We start from the raw sequence: 17,497 nt of genomic DNA, 5'->3' as shown, positions 1-17,497 counted from the left end.
GATAGACCTGAATGTTCATGAGGAGCAGGAAGGACCCACTGATCCAGACTATTCTCCCCAGAACTGCTAGATGAGAATGAAACAAGCTTCAAAATTCTTTAAGTTATTGTACTTTTGGATGTCTTTGTTAAAAAAAAAAAAAAAATTTTTTTTTTTTTTTTTTTTTTTAGGCTACAAAAATTGCCTCCTTGAGCCTTTGTCTAGGCTCTGAAGGAAGATGGTGCTAAATTCCAGGCTCAGCGTGGAAGGAGGTTGCAGAGTTTGGAATGGACTTCACATTTTGTGCTTTCTCTCTGCAGTGGTGCCCAAAGCCCCTGCAGACTCAGACTTGTGGCCACAGAAGTGAACCAGGCTTGATATGATGACAGGTAGGAAGCTCAATGAGAAGTGGAGAATGGAGCCATACTGTGGGGCCCCGTCATAGGCTGACCCTCTTCTCTGGCTGTGGTCCTCCTGAAGCCCGCCTCAGTACTGGACGCAATAGAGCTGGATACTGCCACTGATCCGAAGCTCCCGCAGCCGCTCCAGGGCCCGCTGATCCAGGCTGGTGGCCCCCAGTCCCTGCCCATTGAGTGCCAACTTCAGCCCTCCCTCATGGCACAACAGCAGCACCTGGGAAAGGAGGTGGGAGCGAGCTCAGGCTTCTAATTAGAACCTACCACAGGACACAAAGACTGGACCCAGGGCGCAGTGTGGTAGAAGAAAACAGCATTAAAGCTCAGCTTGTCACCAGGCCTCTGTGACCTTCTATCATCTTCCCAGCTCTGAGCCTGTTTCACTACCTGTAATAGGAGTTGCTGTCCTAAATGAGTGGCTGCATTTGGAATCACCAGGGGCATTTTTTAATAACACAGTTGCCCGGGCCCACCTAGATTAATTTAAACCTGAGCTTCTAGGTGTGGGATCCTTGACATCAACGTGGACGTTGACCCGGAAGTTCTCTCTGGCCCTGCCTGTTCCGGCTCCTGGGTCCCATTATTTCCGCTCTGCCCATCCCGCCTAGGGGGCTTCTCTGCAATCTCCCGGAGATTTATGGGAACAGAGTCTAGGTCCCCATCCCAGAGGGAAAAAACTGCCCTTTCTCTGACTTGCCTCGAAGAATCGTTGCGGGTAAAAGAGGAAGGGGGCCAAGATCAGCTTCTTGCGTCCCCAGGGGGAGATCCAGGCCAGAGTCCTGTCCCTGAAGGAAGCCCGGAGCGTCACAGGAACGTAAGCCGACCTGTCCCTCAGGCTCAGTGTAAAACTGCAGGAAGGGGGCCAGGGAACGGGATCATCTTTTAGCTCAAGCCATTGCTCAACTGATTCCTCTGAGTGGTGGCTGCAGGGTGGTGGAGGGAGGGTGGATGGAGGTGGGAGAGAGGCTGGAAGAATCAACAGATTCGCCTCCAGAAACAAGTGTTAAGGGCCGATGACAGGCCCTGGGCTGTACCCTTGTACATGTAACAGCCTCAAAAAACAAAAAACAAAAAAACCCAAACCCATTGTGGTCCAATTCATTCTGACTCATAGTGATTCTTTAGGACAGAGTAGGACTGCCCCATAGGGTTTCCAGGGAGTGCCTGGTGGATTCAAACTGCCAACCTTTTGGTTAGCAGCCCTAGCTCTTAACCACCACACCTTCAGGGTTTCTAGGGGTAGTAATAGTAGTAGTTAACATTTACTGAGAGCTGTGTGCCAGGTTTTTTTTTTTTTTTTTTAAGTGTTTAGAAATAGCTTAGTGGTTGGAGCAAGGCTGCCTGGGTTCAACCCTGGCTCTGCTACTTACTAGTCCTGTGACCTTGGCAAGTCACTTGTCCTCTGTGCCTCAGTTTCTTCATCTGCAATGTGGGATAATAATGGTACTTGTCTCTTACTGATGAAGATCAAAGACCACAGCCTTAAGTATGGATTACACCTCAGCATAAAACAAAAATCCTTACAAATGGACCAATAAGCAACATCATAATAAACAGAGAAAAGATTGAAGTTGTCAAAGATTTCATTTTACTTGGATCCACCATCAATGCCCATGAAAGCAGCAGTCAAGAAATCAAATGACACATTGCATTGGACAAATCTGTTGCAAAAGACCTCTTTCAAGTGTTAAGGAGCAAAGATGTCACTTTAAGGACTAAGGTGCCCCTGACCCAAGCCATGGTGTTTTCAGTTGCCTCATATATATTTGAAAGCTGAATGGTGAATAAGAAAGACTGAAGATGCCTTTGAATTGTGGTGTTAGCAAAGGATATTGAATATACCATGGACTTCCAGAAGAACGAACAAATCTGTCTTGGAAGAAGTGCAGCCAGAATGCTCATTAGAAACAAGGACGGCAAGATTATGTCTCACATGCTTTGGACATGTTATCAGGAGGGACCAGTCCCAGGAGAAAGACATCATGCTTGGTAAAGTAGAGCGTCAGCAAAAAAAGAGGAAGACCCTCAGCGAGATGGATTGACACAGTGGCTGCAACAATGGGCTCAAACATAACAACGATTGTGAGGATGGCGCAGGACCAGGCAGTGTTTCGTTCTGTTGTACATAGGGTCGCTATGAGTCAGAACCGATTCGACAGCACCTAACAACAGAGACTACAACAACTTGTCTCATGGGGGCTGTTGTGAGAATTAAATGAGTCAATACTTGTAACACATTTACAACAGTGCCTGGCACTTAGTAAACACTTAAACGATAAATCTATTGTTATTAAAATATTACTGCTTAATACGACACCTACCTCATAGGACCACTGATGGGAACAAAGGAGATAATGTGTGTGAAAACTAGCAAGTATCCAGCACACAGTAGGTGTCCTACAGATGTTGGCATTTGTTTTTCTTAGTCCTCATGAAAATCCTGTGCCATGAGGTTTATCAGCCCATTTTACTGATGAGGATAAGATGTTAAATAACTTGATCTGTTACCAGTAATAGCAGTGGGGGCCTCAATCTGGGATATAAGCTAGGATTCATGCCTCTGGATTTGCAGGGATCTTTCTACTTCCTGGCACATGCCTCACAAATAGGGCAGGCAGATTCTGTTTTCTGTCTTGGGAGCTTCCAAGGTCACTTTCTTTAAAACAACCCCCTGAAGCTGCTGCCAGCAGATTCCTGAACAGGAAGTCGTTGAGAGTGAGAAGAAACACAGGAAGCTCTGGGTGGGCTTTTAGGGACTCTTGGTAGAGTCATTCCAGGAGTAAACCCAACCCAAGCTCTGCAAATTTCTAGCTTTGAGAAGGAGATGGCATGGGCTCAAAGCTGGAAGAAGTTTGGAGGGTAGGGACCCTGGAGAATGGACTCCGTGGAGCCTCCAGCCCAGTGTGGCCAGAGAGCTAGTCAGGCCCAGCCCCGAGCCCCCTTATCCACCTCCACATCAGCTCTCTTCTATGCCTTTCTCTCCTCCGAGCTCCTTTTCTCAGCTCCCTAGTTAAGGTTTTGTTTTCCCACTGGCCTGAGAATTCTTGGAGGCCTCAGTGTCCCCCCACCTCATACCTATCCAGCATAGCCCAAGGCTGGGCAGTGGACTCCCTCTAAATGCCAGGTGAAGCTCTGCTGAACATAAGCTCCTTGAGGCTGCAGCCATACCTTGGTGTGTGTTGTTGTTAGGTGCCGTCCTGTTGGTTCCAGCTCACAGTAACTCTATGTGTAACAGAATGAAACACTGCCTGGTCCTACATCATCCTCACAATCATTGCTATACTTGAGCCCATTGTTGCAGCCACTGTGTCAGTCCATCTCACTGAGGGTCTTCCTCTTTTTTGCTGACCCTCTACTTTACCAAGCATGATGCCCTTCTTCAGGGACTGGTCCTTCTTGATAACGTGTCCAAAGTATGTGACACAAAGTCTTGCCATCTTTGCTTCTAAGGAATATTCTAGTTGCACTTTTTCCAAGGCAGATTTGTTTGTTCTTTTCGCTGTCCGTGGTATATTCAATATTCTTTGCCAACACCACAATTCAAAGGCATCAATTCTTTGGTCTTCCTTATTCATCATGCAGCTTTCACATGCATATGAGGCAAATGGAAACACCATGGGTTGGGTCAGGCCCACCTTAGTCTTCAAGGTGACCATCTTTGCTTTTCAACACTTTAAAGGGGTCTTTTTTTTTTTTTGCAGCAGATTTGCCCAAGGCAATGTGTCATTTGATTTCTCGGCTGCTGCTTCCAGCGTTGTTGATTTTGGATCCAAGTAAATTGAAATCCTTGGCAACCTCAATGTTTTCTCCATTTGTTATGATATCACTTATTGGTCCATTTGTGAGGATTTTTGTTTTATGTTGACGTGTTATCTATACTGAAGGCTGTGGTCTTTGATCTTCAGCAGTAAGCAAGCAAGGTTGTGTCATCTGCATAATGCAGGTTGTTAATGAGTCTTTCTTCAGTCCTGATGTTGTGTTCTTTCTACCACTAAGCAGCTTTTTGTTTTCTCTATAAGATTGGGATTCTCTCCCTCCTGTTTTCAGATGGAGAAGCTGAGACTCAGGAGGTATAGCGACTTGCCCAATATCACCCAGTTTATAACAGGCAAAACTAGGAATCCCTCCCAGGTGTGCCTGGCTCCAAAGCCCGTGCTGACCGGTGCTGGGCTTCATGCCCGCCCCAGAGTTCACAGGCATGATCAAGAGCATGCAAACAAGGGTTTAGTGAGGTCAGGGACTTAAAAACAAAAACAAAAGGCGGAAAGGCTAGGGGACCACGGAGCTTCCCTTACTCTCTGAGATAATTCTAATACACCCACATCTGTCGAGCGCTTAGTATGTGCCAGGCACTAGTCTAAGCAGTTACTCCACCTCTGAAGCTGGCACTATCATTACTTCCTTTTTACAGGTAAGGAAACTGAGGCACAAGGAGGAAAAGTAATTGCCCTAAGGTTGTGAATGAAGCAGAAGTTAAACTCAGGCAATCTGGCCCAGAAAAATAATAAAATGAATTCATCTCTAAAAATAGATAGATAGATAAATAAATGCCTTTCCCTTTAGAACTGGATTTGAGCCCACAGGTTTGGCAGATGAGGTGGGAGTGCCCCCTGCAGGAGCAGTCAGGCAGCGTCCACGTAGTAACTGAGTCCCTCAAAGTCTGGGCTTCCAAGTACTACCGCTTCCGGCTGTGGCCTCCAGGCTGTGTTTCCTAAACCATCTCTGTGTCACCGTGGCAGGTGGAGTCCTCTCTGGGCTTTAGGCTGGTCCTGCGAAGGGTCTTTTCTGGGGCCCCAGCCAGGGCCTGATCAGATGTCCTGGCCAGGAAGATGCTCTTAAAGATGGGGCTGCTGGGGACATGAGGGCAGCCCCACCCTGGTGCCACTGCTAGCCTGACTTTCAGGAGCTCTGAGACCTTGGGCAACTTACAGAGGTGCTCCTTCCTCCCCTCCGTCGTCGAGTACTTACTCCTTGGACTCTTGCAAGACCAGCCCCCGCACTATGATGACTTGCCCGGGCCAGAGACCCCGGGGGAGAGCACGCGAACAGGGTACCTCCTGAAGGAACACACATGGGAGATGACTGAGAAGGTGACTGATGGGGAGGGGGGTGTGCTCAGGGAGGGGCACCTGCCCCCAGGAGGGACTTCCTAGGCTGCCCTCAGGGGCCAGCGGAACAGTGGAGCAGGTAAGCTTCTGTTTCTGGGCCTGCAGCCAGAGGACTCAGTTCTACTTATTTATTCAACACCCAGTGCAGGCCAGGCTTCCCGTACCCTGCTCCTGCCCACAGCCCTCCTTGGCCTGCTCCAGGCTGAGCTTGGTGCCCCTCAGTGCCTTGAGCACACAGTAGGCCTCCCATCCCTGCATCCTGAACCATAATGGCCTGTTCAGTGGTCTGTCTCCCTCACTGGCCTGTGAGCTCCTGGAGGGCTGGGACAGGCTAGTCCCTCTATCATAGAGCCTGGCCTGGGGCCTGGCACGAAGAAGTGTCATAAAACTGTTGGCAGAAAGAATGACGCAAAGGTAAAAGTGCAACTGGAACATCAGTCTGAAGCTGCCTGGCCCACCCCACAGCCTGCAGTTTTCTCTGAAGGGGAAACCCTGATGCCAAGGGCATTTTCCACCAGGTGGGGCTTGTGAGCAGGTACAGGACTACACCTCCAGGAGAGAAGAGGAGGGAGGGTCACTCACCAGCCTGGGGTTTTTCAGCAGGAAGGGCTGCAAGGAGAGAAGAGACATGGAGGACATGTGTCTGCTGAATGAAAAGGTACCAACTAGTATTATTATTAGAAATTCGGGGTACTGGGGTTTGCCTTCCACGGTAGCAGGTGACTCACTGGTGCTTCCATGGAGGTCCTCTTGAACTTAGAGGATCACCAGCTGTGAAATAATGGGGAAGATGGGATAGGAGGTTCTGTTGTACTCTGTGTGGCCTTGGGCAAGTACATGGGCCCTGTCTCTCCTTCTGTCCTGAGGTGCCAACCCTAGGTTCCTCACAGGGTTGCTCTAAGAACTGAAAGCTCCAACTGAGAGGGGCTGACCAAACCAAACCCATTGCCATCGGGTCGATTCTGACACATAGTGACCCTATAGGACAGAGTAGAACTTCCCCATAGGATTTCCAAGGAATGGCTGGTAGATTCGAACTGCTGACCTTTTGGTTAGCAGCCGTAGCTCTTAACCACTATGCAACCAGCTCATGAGAGGGACTGCCTGACAGGAATACCAGGGCCCTGCATGCTTCAGGCACCCAGCCCAGCCCCATCCATTTTCCCAGCTGAAAGATCCATTAAAACCCACTGCCATCGAGTTGATTCCAACTCATAGCGATGCTACAGGACAGAGTAGAACTGCCGCATTGGGTTTCCAAGGCTGTAATCTTTATGGAAGCAGACTGCCACATTTTTCTCCAGTGGAGTGGCTGGTGGGCTTGAACTGCCAATCTTTTGGTCAGCAGCTGAGTGCTTTAACCACTGCGCCACCAGGGCTCCTTGGAAGACAGCTCAGGAAAGGCAAACCTAGGCACTCTAGGGACTAAAGCTGAAGCAGCCATATCCATGGCAACCGGAGCCTTGTACAATTTAAGTGGCAGCCCAGTGAGGGGTAGGTTGTGCTGGGGGAGGAGGGAGAACAAACTGGCCAGCTAGTATGGCCAGGACCACGAGGCCCAACTTTGCTCCCAAGAGACTCACGTGTCCGACCGGATATTCTCTTCCACCCTCCATAAATGGCTGTGCAAAGAAAAAGAATGACAATCAGGATTCAGACCACCACAAGGGCCCAAGCAGTGTTTATTTGCCCCCTGTCCTCCCTGCCTAGGCCTGGGAGGTGGGCAGAGGCCAGGCTTTGGCCTTTATAGCTTCTCATTCTTGCCACATTGCCTGGCAGTGCTTTCCAAACTGGGAAAGCCCCACCTCAGCTTTATTGAATCTGAATCTCTGGTAGCGGGTCCTAGAAACCTGCATTTTTAACAAACTCCTCAGGTGGGAATGATCTAGCCGGCTGCAATCTGTTTGGGCCCCACTGCTCTGGTCATTCATTTCCTGGCCACTGCTCTTCAGTGTTAACTGGACCCCACACCCATGCAGACTTAGGGCCCCTTTCTGTCGTCACCTTCTCTTCCCTGCCCTTACATCTGACACCCCTGTGGATTCCCTCTCCCTTATCTGCCTCTTGGTCTGGGGCAGGCGAGGGGGCCCCGGGCCTGTCTAAGTGCCAGATGACATTGAAAACTGCTGCCACCCAGGCCTTGGCACCCGAGGAACTTACGTTGATGTTCAGGAATCCGACGGCCTTCACCAAGATGTCACCAAATATGCCCAGGGTGTCCACCCGGGACAGCGGGAGCCGATAGGGGTAGTGGAGAAAGTGGTGTCCATTCACGCTCACCTGGAGGGAGAGTCAGAGGCTGGCTCAATGGCAGCTAGTGCTCACTGAGTTCATAGTAACCTGCCAGGCACCAGTAAGCACTTCTACTTGGACTATTCTCATTTAACTTCACAAAAACTCCATGAGGTAGGTACACTTTACAGATGAGGTACCCAAGGCTTGGGAGCTTAAGTAACCTTCCCAGGTCGTAGAGTAGGCAGATGGCAGAGCTGGCCTTGGAACCCAGGCCCCTCTCCCTCACTGACAAAGCATGTCTCCCTGTAGTCCCTCATTTCACCTTCTTAGCAGACCTGTGAGCAGCAGCAGCAGCACCCTCAGCTCCAGGTGAGGAAACAGGCTAAGGAGGCTGTGTGATTACCTCATATACCACAACACCTCCCCCCATCCATCTGCCCCATGATCTTCCCCCTGCTGGCTGTCTCCTGCCAGCTGCCTTCCCCACTGGAGAAGTTTGGAAGTCCTGCCATCTTTCTTTCCAGCAGAAGTTCACATCAGAAATCAAAACCTTGAGGTCAAGTCTTCTCTCTCTGTCCGGTGCCATCCACAGCCATAAAATGAAGATAATGATAGTATTCACCTCATGGGGCTATTGTGAGGATTAAATGAGCTGATATATTTAAAGGACTTAGACCAGTGCCTGGTATATAGTGGGTACACATGGAGTCAGCATGAGTTGGAATCAACCTGAAGACAACTGGTATTTCTAAGTGCCTGCTAAGATTATGGCTGTGATGTCCTCTCCAGGACCAAACACAGTACAGCTTTCTTGCCACCATGTGTCCCAAGCAAGGTGGGTCTAGAGCAGCCTGGAACTGGGCTTGGCAGCTCCTTAGAGCTCTTCTCAGCAGCTCCTCTCACCAATGCCACTCAATACAGTGATGTGGGGAATTTGGCTGAGGCAAGGGTGGGGTGGAAGAACATACTTTCTAGATCAACCCAATGTCATCCCTTCTACTCACCTTCACTGCCTCATTCCCAAAGAGAAAGAAGATGAGGAAGCTGGCCCCTCTCTGCAGGGCCAGGCCAGGCCACCGGGCCTCTGCTTGCCAGCGCCCACCATGCAGGGTGTTACAGATGACATGGGGCTTGGTGGTATGGAAGCGAGGGTTGAAATGGATGGCGATATCTGGCTGGGGCTGCACACTGCAGCCACACTGGAAGTCCACCTGGAACCTGGTGGAATATCAAGTTCTCAGATGGCAGCTTCAGTTAGAGATTCTCCCAACCACCAGAGTGATCCTAAAGGCAGAGAGAAGCCCCAGCTTGGAGTCTTTAGAGTCGAATTCCATCTCCGCGAGGCACACGCCTTACCTGAGTGCATTTTGAGGGACTACTCCCTGTAGCATGACCATCTTGCCAGTGTGCAGACCACCAAAAATTGTTGTGACATAAGGTATCACCTGAATGAGGGGAGAAACACCATCCATGCAGGGTTGGAGAAAGGGCCCAGGGACCTCTATGCCAGGTGGGGCGGGGGAAGCAAAGAAGAACAAGAAAACTCAACTTTTCCCCAGAATAGAAAGTGTACTCATGGGGAAAAGTTCTTTTTCTCTGAAATGTTCTCTCTTACCTACTCCCCTTGTCTGAAACATCACTCCTCAAAGGCACCTCGCACTGGGGAAACCAAGTTCAACTCCACTGTCCTTTGGAGCACCAGCCCAGCCCTCACCCCTGGCTTCTAGGGCTTGGTAGGCTGCTGTGTCCCCAGTGCTACTCCCCATCCACTGGGTGCCACTCGGGCTCCCAGAAGCCTGCTACCATGGCTTCCTGAAGACTGTTTAATGGCCAGAGCCTGGGAACTAGGAGACAGAGGATAGATAAGTTGGGAGCTGGGAGTTGACCCTGATAGGGACGCCTGGAGTGATACCTAACAATGGCCCCTGACTACTTTCCTGGGCTCACCTTTCCCCGTGTAGGAGTTGCTGACATTCCTAAAACAGGCTGCATGCCTTCACAACTCCTTCCTATTCCAGTGCTTTTCCTTTGCCCTCCCTTCACCCCCAGGCTCCTGCCATCTTCTCTGCCGCCTTCTCCAAGCATCATCCATCCTGGTGCCTGAATTCCGCCCTCCCTCACTGCACTCCCAGAACATTGGACCCCTCCTGGCTGGCTTGGTTCTTGGCCCACTGGCTTAGAGGGAGATGTGTGGCCGCCTGTTCACCCTGGAAGACCACAGCCCCTCAAAGCCTTCCTTGCCCTTCTGTAGGCTCAGCGCCCAGCGTGGCACGGGGGGGGGGGGCTCCGATCAGATGTTTGTGAGACCCGTGTGAACAGTACAGCAGGTGCATGTGAGACATTGTCACAAGATTGGCCCTCTGTGTCCTTCTCCAACTCCCAGCAGCCTTCAGAAGGCCAAACGACTTCAGAAGAGCAGGTAGAGACCCACCAGCACCATCCTCCTAGTGGAAGCTCTCAGCCTAAAGCAAGGAGCCATTGTAACCTGTGCGGCTACTTCACCCCATTAGTTGAGCACCAGTGCTGGTATGGGAGGCCTGGACCCTGCTGTCACAATGCCAACAGCTTAGCTGGCTTCAGCAGTTCAGCTGCTCCCACTTACCAGGCTCCAGGCCTGGCCTGTAATTAACCGAGCTGATGTAGCTCTCTTGGGAGAAGAGGCCCAAGTAAAGGCAAAGTGACAATTAGTGTCTCTCAGTCCAGTCACAGCCCCGTGGGACAGGGGAGGGGTCCTTCTGGGAGTTCAATCTTCTGTAAATCTGCCCCAGAGCTGAGCAAGAGCAGAGGAAACCCCTCCCCGTCCCTGAGTTGGACGTTCTGACCTGGCTCTCCCTTCAAAGCTGGAGATGAGATTGACCCTCCTAGGTAATCAGTGTCCCCTTCACTCCCCAATAATACTTCCCTATGTCCCCACCCCCCCGCCATTCCCCAGGAAGCCACCCATCGCTTTAGGGGCACAGCACTGCCTCATTGGATTCAACTGCTTTCAAAATGCAATGACTCCCAGGAGCCCAGCAATCATTCACACCCCAGTGGGAATTAGCTGGTCAGCCACTTTGCTAAGCTTAGGAGGGACTTCCAGAGCCCATGAGCAGGTGCAAGGAGAAGTGGGCCCTAAGACTGAGGTCCTCTCTGCCCCACCAACTGGGAGTGTGTGCCCAGCTGGAGGACAAAAGCCCGGAGTCCCAGGAGGTTCCAGGTCAGAGCACTGCTCACCGGGTAGAAGACTGGAGGCTGTAGGATGAAGTTGTCAGGAAGCGGGTCCAGCTTTTCTTCAGGTGACATGGGGCAGGGCGGGCAACTCCAGCTTGGGCTGCTGATACGGATTCCAGGAGCCCTGCCCCAGCTGGGCAGACTTACCTTCCCTAGCCAGGATCTAAAGTGTCAGGGCAACTCTCCCAGCTGTTAGTCTCACCTGTGCCCAGCAGGATTCTAGGGCGACTGGAGCAGGCCTGGGAGGGCAGGTCTGGGAGGGCAGGCCTGGGAGGGCAGGCCTGGGAGGGCAGGCCTGGGAGGGGGGAGGTATGGGAGGGCAGCAGGCCAGCTCCCGGCCCATGCCAGCCCCAGCCCTCTGCACAGCAGAGTTGGCGTTCAGGCTGGGCTAGAGCTGTCAACAGATACTCTGTCCAGGAGTGGGAAGCTTGCACTAAGTAGCTAACTAAGCACCCCCCACCCACCCACCAACTAACTAGTAATTGGCTCATCTGCCCCTCTGGTACTGAAGCATATGGCTGCTGCAGCAGGAGGTCAGGGCTGGATACTTTGAGGTAACAAGGATTTGTGGTTTCTGGGCCTTCACCGGGTCAGGGGGAGGCCTGGGGGTACACGTGTGCCTGGCAGAAGCCCCGCCCCCAGCTTCCTGGACAACCTTGGATGGCTTCCCATGCTTTTCTTCCCTCCCCAGGCAGCCTGCAAAAGTTTTCATATCTTTTCCTCATTCCCTGCCCCTTTCCCCACTCTTCTCCGTTTTCCAAGTTTTACAGTCTCCTGAGGCTTCATTTCAGCACCAGCTGGAAAAGCCAGGGCCCAGCTGGGTCAAAGGAAAGTGGTATGGAGGGGAGGTGAGAACAGGTCAGGGAGAGAAGAGAGCTCCAGTAGGTTCAGAAAAGGGGAGCAGGCAGCTATACTGAAGGAGTCCTGGGTTTCAGCCTGGCCTTTGCTCTAACTTGCTGTGTGCCCTTGGACAAGTTATGTCCCCGCTCTGAGCCTCAGTTTCATCATCTGTATTTTGAGGGGTGACCCCAGGAACATGTCTCACAGGAGATCTGCCTGTGGGGGTCGGACCCAGAGACCTGCGTTTTTATTAAGCTCCCTGCGATGCTTTGGACTTAGTGTCCTTCCAGCTCTGGTTCAAATTCCAATGAGGCTTTCCCTTTAAACAGCAGCACAACCTTTTGATTTTACCCTGAGTTGGGAGGTCCCAGAATCTGAACACGTGTCAGACTTGGCAGCAAGATTTATCCCGGCAGGACCAGCCCAGGCAAAGGCTCAAGCCTGTGGAGTGGGGAGGGGAGAGTGCACAGAGGGTCCTGGGGAAAGTGCCTTCACCACTCCTACTCAAGATGTGCTCTGGGGTCACCTGGAAGTTAGTTAGAAATGCATGTTCTTAGGCCCCACCCTGGATCTCCTGAAGCTGAATCTCCAGGGTTGGGGCCCAGGAGTCTGCATTTTAACAAGTTCTGCAGGTGATTCTGATGCACGCTAACATTTGAGAAGCACTGACTTAGTCCTAACTGAAAGGGCTTTGGTAGGAGCCTGGGGGTGGGGTGGCGGGGTGTTCAGTCCTTGCTGGATGGGTGGTGCTGGACCACTGGAGGTGCTGTGCAGGGAAATATGATCAGAGCAGTGTTCAGGAAGAGTAATTTATTCACACAGCGGAGGGGCCAGGGAGGAACCAAAGGTGGAGAGACCAGGTGGGCAAGGACACAGAGCCCTGAACTGGGAATAGGATACCCGCCCCGGTCCCAGTCCAGGCAGTAATGATCTTATGGCAAATGTGGTTAGGAGGCAAATGGTGTCTCTCCCCCAGCCAATCCCCACCCCAGGCTCAGTGCCTAAATCTGTGCAGTGAGGAGGGGGGACCAGCTATGAACTTTCTCTTTCTGAACCCCCGTGGCTATTGCAAAAGTTGGGGTGGAGGAGGGGCTGGTGAGGGCCTGCGGTAGGGCAGGCAGCAGCAGAAGGAAGGGGGGCGACATTGCATCTCAGAACTCCCCAAGAGCTGGTCCTTGCTCAAGAATAAGAGAGGGTCTTGGAATCTGTGTGTCTGTTGGGCAGTGGGGGAGGGCAAGTCCTTTATTCTGAGCCAGAGTGACGGGGAACTTGGGAGAGAGGTCCAGGAAGGGCTGATGACCCCAGGGGCCCCAGAGGCCTGGGCTGATACAAGCAGGGGGCAGATTCCTCCACCCTTGCCACAATTCCCTAGCCCTGTGCTTTTCCCTCAGTGCACATTCCACAACTTGTCATTCTATATTTGAAGAATTGTTTAATGTTTGTCTCCCCATTCCCCCTAACCAAAAAATACAAACCAGTTACCATTGATTTGATTCTGACTCATGGCGACCCCATATGTATCAGAGTAGAACTGTGATCTATAGGGTTTTCAGTGGCTGTGATCTGCAAGTAGATTGCCAGGCCTTTCTTCTGAGGTGTTTCTGGGTGGATTCAGAGCACCAACATTTTGGTCAGCAGCAGGCCACCTAACTGTTTGCCCCACCTAGGGCCTCCTCCACTCCCCCTACTCCCCAATTATAAGCTCCATGAGGGCAGTGTTATTCTTACACTCTCAGTACTGAGCAAAGTGCTTGATACAGAGTAAGTGCTCAAAAAATATTTATAGAATGAACGAATGTAACGAGTGATGGTTTATGGCTCCTGTCTGGCCTCTGTCTCCCCTGTCTCTCCCCAGCAGGTGTGGAATTGTGAAACTAAGTGCCCCGTCTTCTAACTGGCCGTGAATTACAGTGGGGAACTTTATCTATAGGCATCAATTGCCAATTCAAGCCTGGAAACATGACCCATGACCAGGGGCTCTGAGGGTGCCCTCCTCACCCTGTTCTTTAATCCAGGAGCTTCTTTCACAGTCCCTGCTCCTAAATGGGTGTAACTGTTTGGGGCTAGGGAGGGACTAATGCCTAGATTCACCTGCTTTGGTCTCCATATCTCCCTCTTTTCCATCTGATTCCCTTCTTGGTCACTGGACACATCCTCCTGAATCCTCCTCCTCCTGGAGCAGTTTCATATCATCTTGGAACAGAAAGTGTTGGATCTCCTTCATTAGGATAATTAGGAGAAATACTAGCAGAAGAATTGACAGAACCTGATAACTGGATAAGGGAGACCAAAGAAATGGAACAAGAAAAAGTGACTCCAGCATCTTGAACCTGACAACTGGGAAGATTCTGGTGCTATTTACAAAGATCAGGGAGCTGGTGGGTATGATCTGGAGGGGTGACAAGTTGGTGTATTCCACTCAAGACCACTTTGGTGGAGGTGGGTGTGAGTGCAGGGGTCATTCTGCACAGAACCTGGACACAGGGGAGGTTCAATCAATACTTGTTGAAGGAATGAAGGTGTTGTTGCCCGAGAGCATGTTAATAAACTCTTGAGAAAACAGTTTTGATTTATTTTGGTGCTATTCTCTCCTACAAGTGAGTTTTGGTAGCTGCAACCTGTTTTCATTACTGGGTGCTGTGGTGGTTAAAGGGAGCAACAATTAGTCCTGCCCTCAAGAAGCTTACAGTCTAGTGGGAGGGAGAACACATACACTTAGAGAAGACAACCAAGAGAACAAAGCCAGCTGCTTTTTACTTATCTTCCCCCCATAGAAATAGAACTGTTTTGACAGAAATATCATAAAACAAGGAAAATGGAATAAAATAGAGCCAACGATATTCCTGCTCATTCATGAAAACCTGAATTGTGACAGAGATGGCCTGGCCCGTCACTGAGGAAAGGAGAGAATATCCGTAAGTGGTGCTAAGACAACTGATTGTTCATATAGGTGAAAAAAATTGGACCCCACCCCCATAGACACACACAAATCAATTCCAGGTAGAAGTAATAAAAAAACAAGATTTTAAAAATTTTTACAAGAAAATATAGGAGAATATTTTTGTGACTTTAGGGCAAGGAAGGACTTCATGAATTGACACAGAGAACTAACCATGAAAGAAAAGACTGATAAATTCTACTTCATGAAAGTTAATACTTCTCTTCATCAAAAGAAAAAAAGAAAGACACCATAAAGAAAGTGAAAAGACAAACTGCCAGATAACTCGAGAGAAAAATGGGCAAAAGACTTGAACAAGCTCTTTTCCAAATGGGAAATTTAAATGGCTAATAAATATATGTAAAGATCTCAACCTAATTAGTGATCAGGGAAATGTAAATTAAAACTACAGTAAATACCATTTTATATCTACCGACTTGGCAAGATGAAAAAGTGGCAGTACTAAGTGTTGGTGAAGATGTAAATTAACAAGGACTCTTACATGTGGCTGGCAAAGTGAATCTGGTACCACCAACGGAGAAACCACCTTAGTGTTCTATTGTAAACTTGAACATTCGCATACCCTCTGTCTTAGTTATCTAGTGCTGCTATAACAGAAATACAAGTAGATGGCTTTAACAAAGAGAAATTTATTCTCTCCCAGTCTAGGAGGCCAGAAGTCCGAATTAAGGGTGACAGCTCCAGGGGAAGGCTTTCTCTCTCTGTTGGGTCTAGGGGAAGGTCCTTGTCATCAATCTTCTCCTACTCTAGGAGCTTCTCAGTGCAGGGACCTCGAGTCCAAAGGACACGCGCACCTGGGTCTATTTTCTTGGTTGTATGAGGTCCCCATGTCTCTCTGCTTGTTTCTCAAAAGATATTGATTTAAGGCACAACCTAATCTGTAAATTGAGTCCTACCTCATTAACATAATTGCCACTAATCCCACTTCATTAACATCATAGAGGTAGGATTTACCACACATAGGGAAATCACATCAGATGACAAAATGTTGGACAATCACACAATCCTGGGAATCATGGACTGGCCAAGCTGACACACATTTTGGGGGACATAATCCAATTCATGACACCTCCTAGGTATTAAACCCATAGAATGTCTTGCATGCATGCACCAGAGTTTTCTTTTCAATTGTTTCCAACTTCAAAGTGGCAGGGAGGGGGAAACCCAACCAACTAAAAAACAAAATACAAAAAAAAAAAAAAAAAAAAGCTCAACAACAATGGCTATATTACTGGATTACTAAATTGCATATATTCACAAACCAAAACCAAACCCACTGCCATTGATTCGATTCTGACTCATAGTGACCCCATAGGACAGAGTAGAACTGCCCCATAGAGTTTCCAAGGAGCGCCTGGTGGATTCGAACTGCTGACCTTTTGGCTAGCAGATGTAGTAGCACTTAACCACTACACCACCAGGGTTTCCCATATATTTGCATAATGGAATATTTTACAGCAGTGAAAATGAATTACAGGCCCATGCATAAACATGGATGTATCCTAGAAGCAATTTTGAAAGAAGCATGTTGTAGAAGACAACGTACACCATGATACCATTTTTATAGGGCTGAAAACAAACAAGACAAAGCAGTGTATTGGGGATACAAATAAGTGATTACAAAAACTATTTTAGAAATGAAAGGGTATGAGAGCCACAAAAACCCAGGATAGAGGTTACCTTGGGTGGGAAGGCAGGGAGATAGGATAAGGGAAGAACACACAGGGAGAAGCAATCTGTGTTGGGTATGTTAAGTTCTTAAACAAAGTCATGGATTAATAGGTAGTGGACTACTGGACTCAAACACACAAATGATCATGAAGATGGTAGGACACCCAACTAGGCAACCTTTGGTCTGTCATACCTACTGGTCACCATGAGTCAAATCGACCCCACTACAACTAACAACAACAATAATTTTGTTATTGTTTCATAACTACATATACTCCATGTGTTCTTTTGCAGATATTACATAATACAGTAAAATTTGCAAAAATCGGAATCTGTGTAACGCAGAAACCTGTCGGAGAAAGAAAACTCATATTTTCCCCAACAGAGAGCGATAGAAAGACTGCACCCTGTTAATGGTGGAAAACTTGCCAGACCCGGAAAAGCAAGGCAGTCCAACGGAGTTCTCGCTCTCACGGGTTTCACTGGGAGAGGTTTTGCATTCAGCACATCCTGCAAACAACCTCTTTAAAATGTTGAAAAGCGAAGATGTCACTTTGAGGACAAGGGTGTGCCTGACCCAAGCCATGGTGCTTTCAACTGCCTCACATGCATGTGAAAGCTGGACGATGAATAAGGGAGACTGAAGAAAAATTGATGCCTTTGAATTACGGTGTAAAGCAGAAGGTCAGCGAAAAAGAGGAAGACCCCCAATGAGATGGACTGACACAGTGGCTGCAACAAGGGGCTCAAACATAGCAAGGATCGTGAGGATCGCGCAGCACTGGGCAGTGTTTCCTTCTGTTGTACATAGGTAGATATGCGTCCGAACCAATAGGGCCGCACCTAACAACAATAAAAATTGTTACTATACTTAAAAAAACCCCAAAAAACTATGAACCCCTCCAGGTTTTAACTCCTGAGTGTGTTTCCCAATGCCCTCCTAATCTGGCCTCAGCCCCCCTCTCCAGGTGTCGCTCGTCTGACTGCTCCTTAACACTCAGCTTCTCCAACGACATTCCAAGTCTTTTGCGCAGTGTTTTGTGCTATCTTCCACACCAGAAACAACCTCCTGCGTC

The 17,497-nt window shown here is 49.3% G+C and overlaps 1 protein-coding gene across 1 annotated transcript; it reads right to left on the bottom strand.

The window, feature by feature from the left end:
* Positions 1 to 175: 175 nt before the first annotated feature.
* On the bottom strand, positions 176 to 11,261 carry LGALS12 (galectin 12). Its single transcript, XM_049892306.1, has 9 exons — positions 10,955 to 11,261; positions 9,095 to 9,183; positions 8,743 to 8,956; positions 7,664 to 7,783; positions 7,087 to 7,125; positions 6,086 to 6,112; positions 5,364 to 5,452; positions 1,093 to 1,243; positions 176 to 612 (listed from the first exon to the last, which is right to left on the bottom strand). The coding sequence occupies exons 1-9, from the start codon at positions 11,021 to 11,023 to the stop codon at positions 466 to 468; spliced, it is 945 nt and encodes a 314-aa protein (XP_049748263.1). The 5' UTR covers positions 11,024 to 11,261; the 3' UTR covers positions 176 to 465.
* Positions 11,262 to 17,497: the final 6,236 nt, after the last annotated feature.

This window comes from Elephas maximus, chromosome 7, assembly GCF_024166365.1.
Source record: "Elephas maximus indicus isolate mEleMax1 chromosome 7, mEleMax1 primary haplotype, whole genome shotgun sequence".
Taxonomy (NCBI): domain Eukaryota; kingdom Metazoa; phylum Chordata; class Mammalia; order Proboscidea; family Elephantidae; genus Elephas; species Elephas maximus.
Note: the sequence above shows the minus strand (reverse complement) of the source record. Positions and strands in the feature narration are given on the sequence as shown.

Excerpts from the sequence above, each read along its gene's own strand:
- LGALS12 (XM_049892306.1), bottom strand. The coding sequence starts at position 11,023 with ATGTCACCTGAAGAAAAGCTGGACCCGCTTCCTGACAACTTCATCCTA. Across the intron at positions 7,126-7,663 it reads TCGGATTCCTGAACATCAAC|CCATTTATGGAGGGTGGAAG; the intron begins GTAAGTTCCTCG and ends TTCTTTGCACAG. Across the intron at positions 6,113-7,086 it reads GAGAATATCCGGTCGGACAC|CCCTTCCTGCTGAAAAACCC; the intron begins GTGAGTCTCTTG and ends CTCTCCTTGCAG.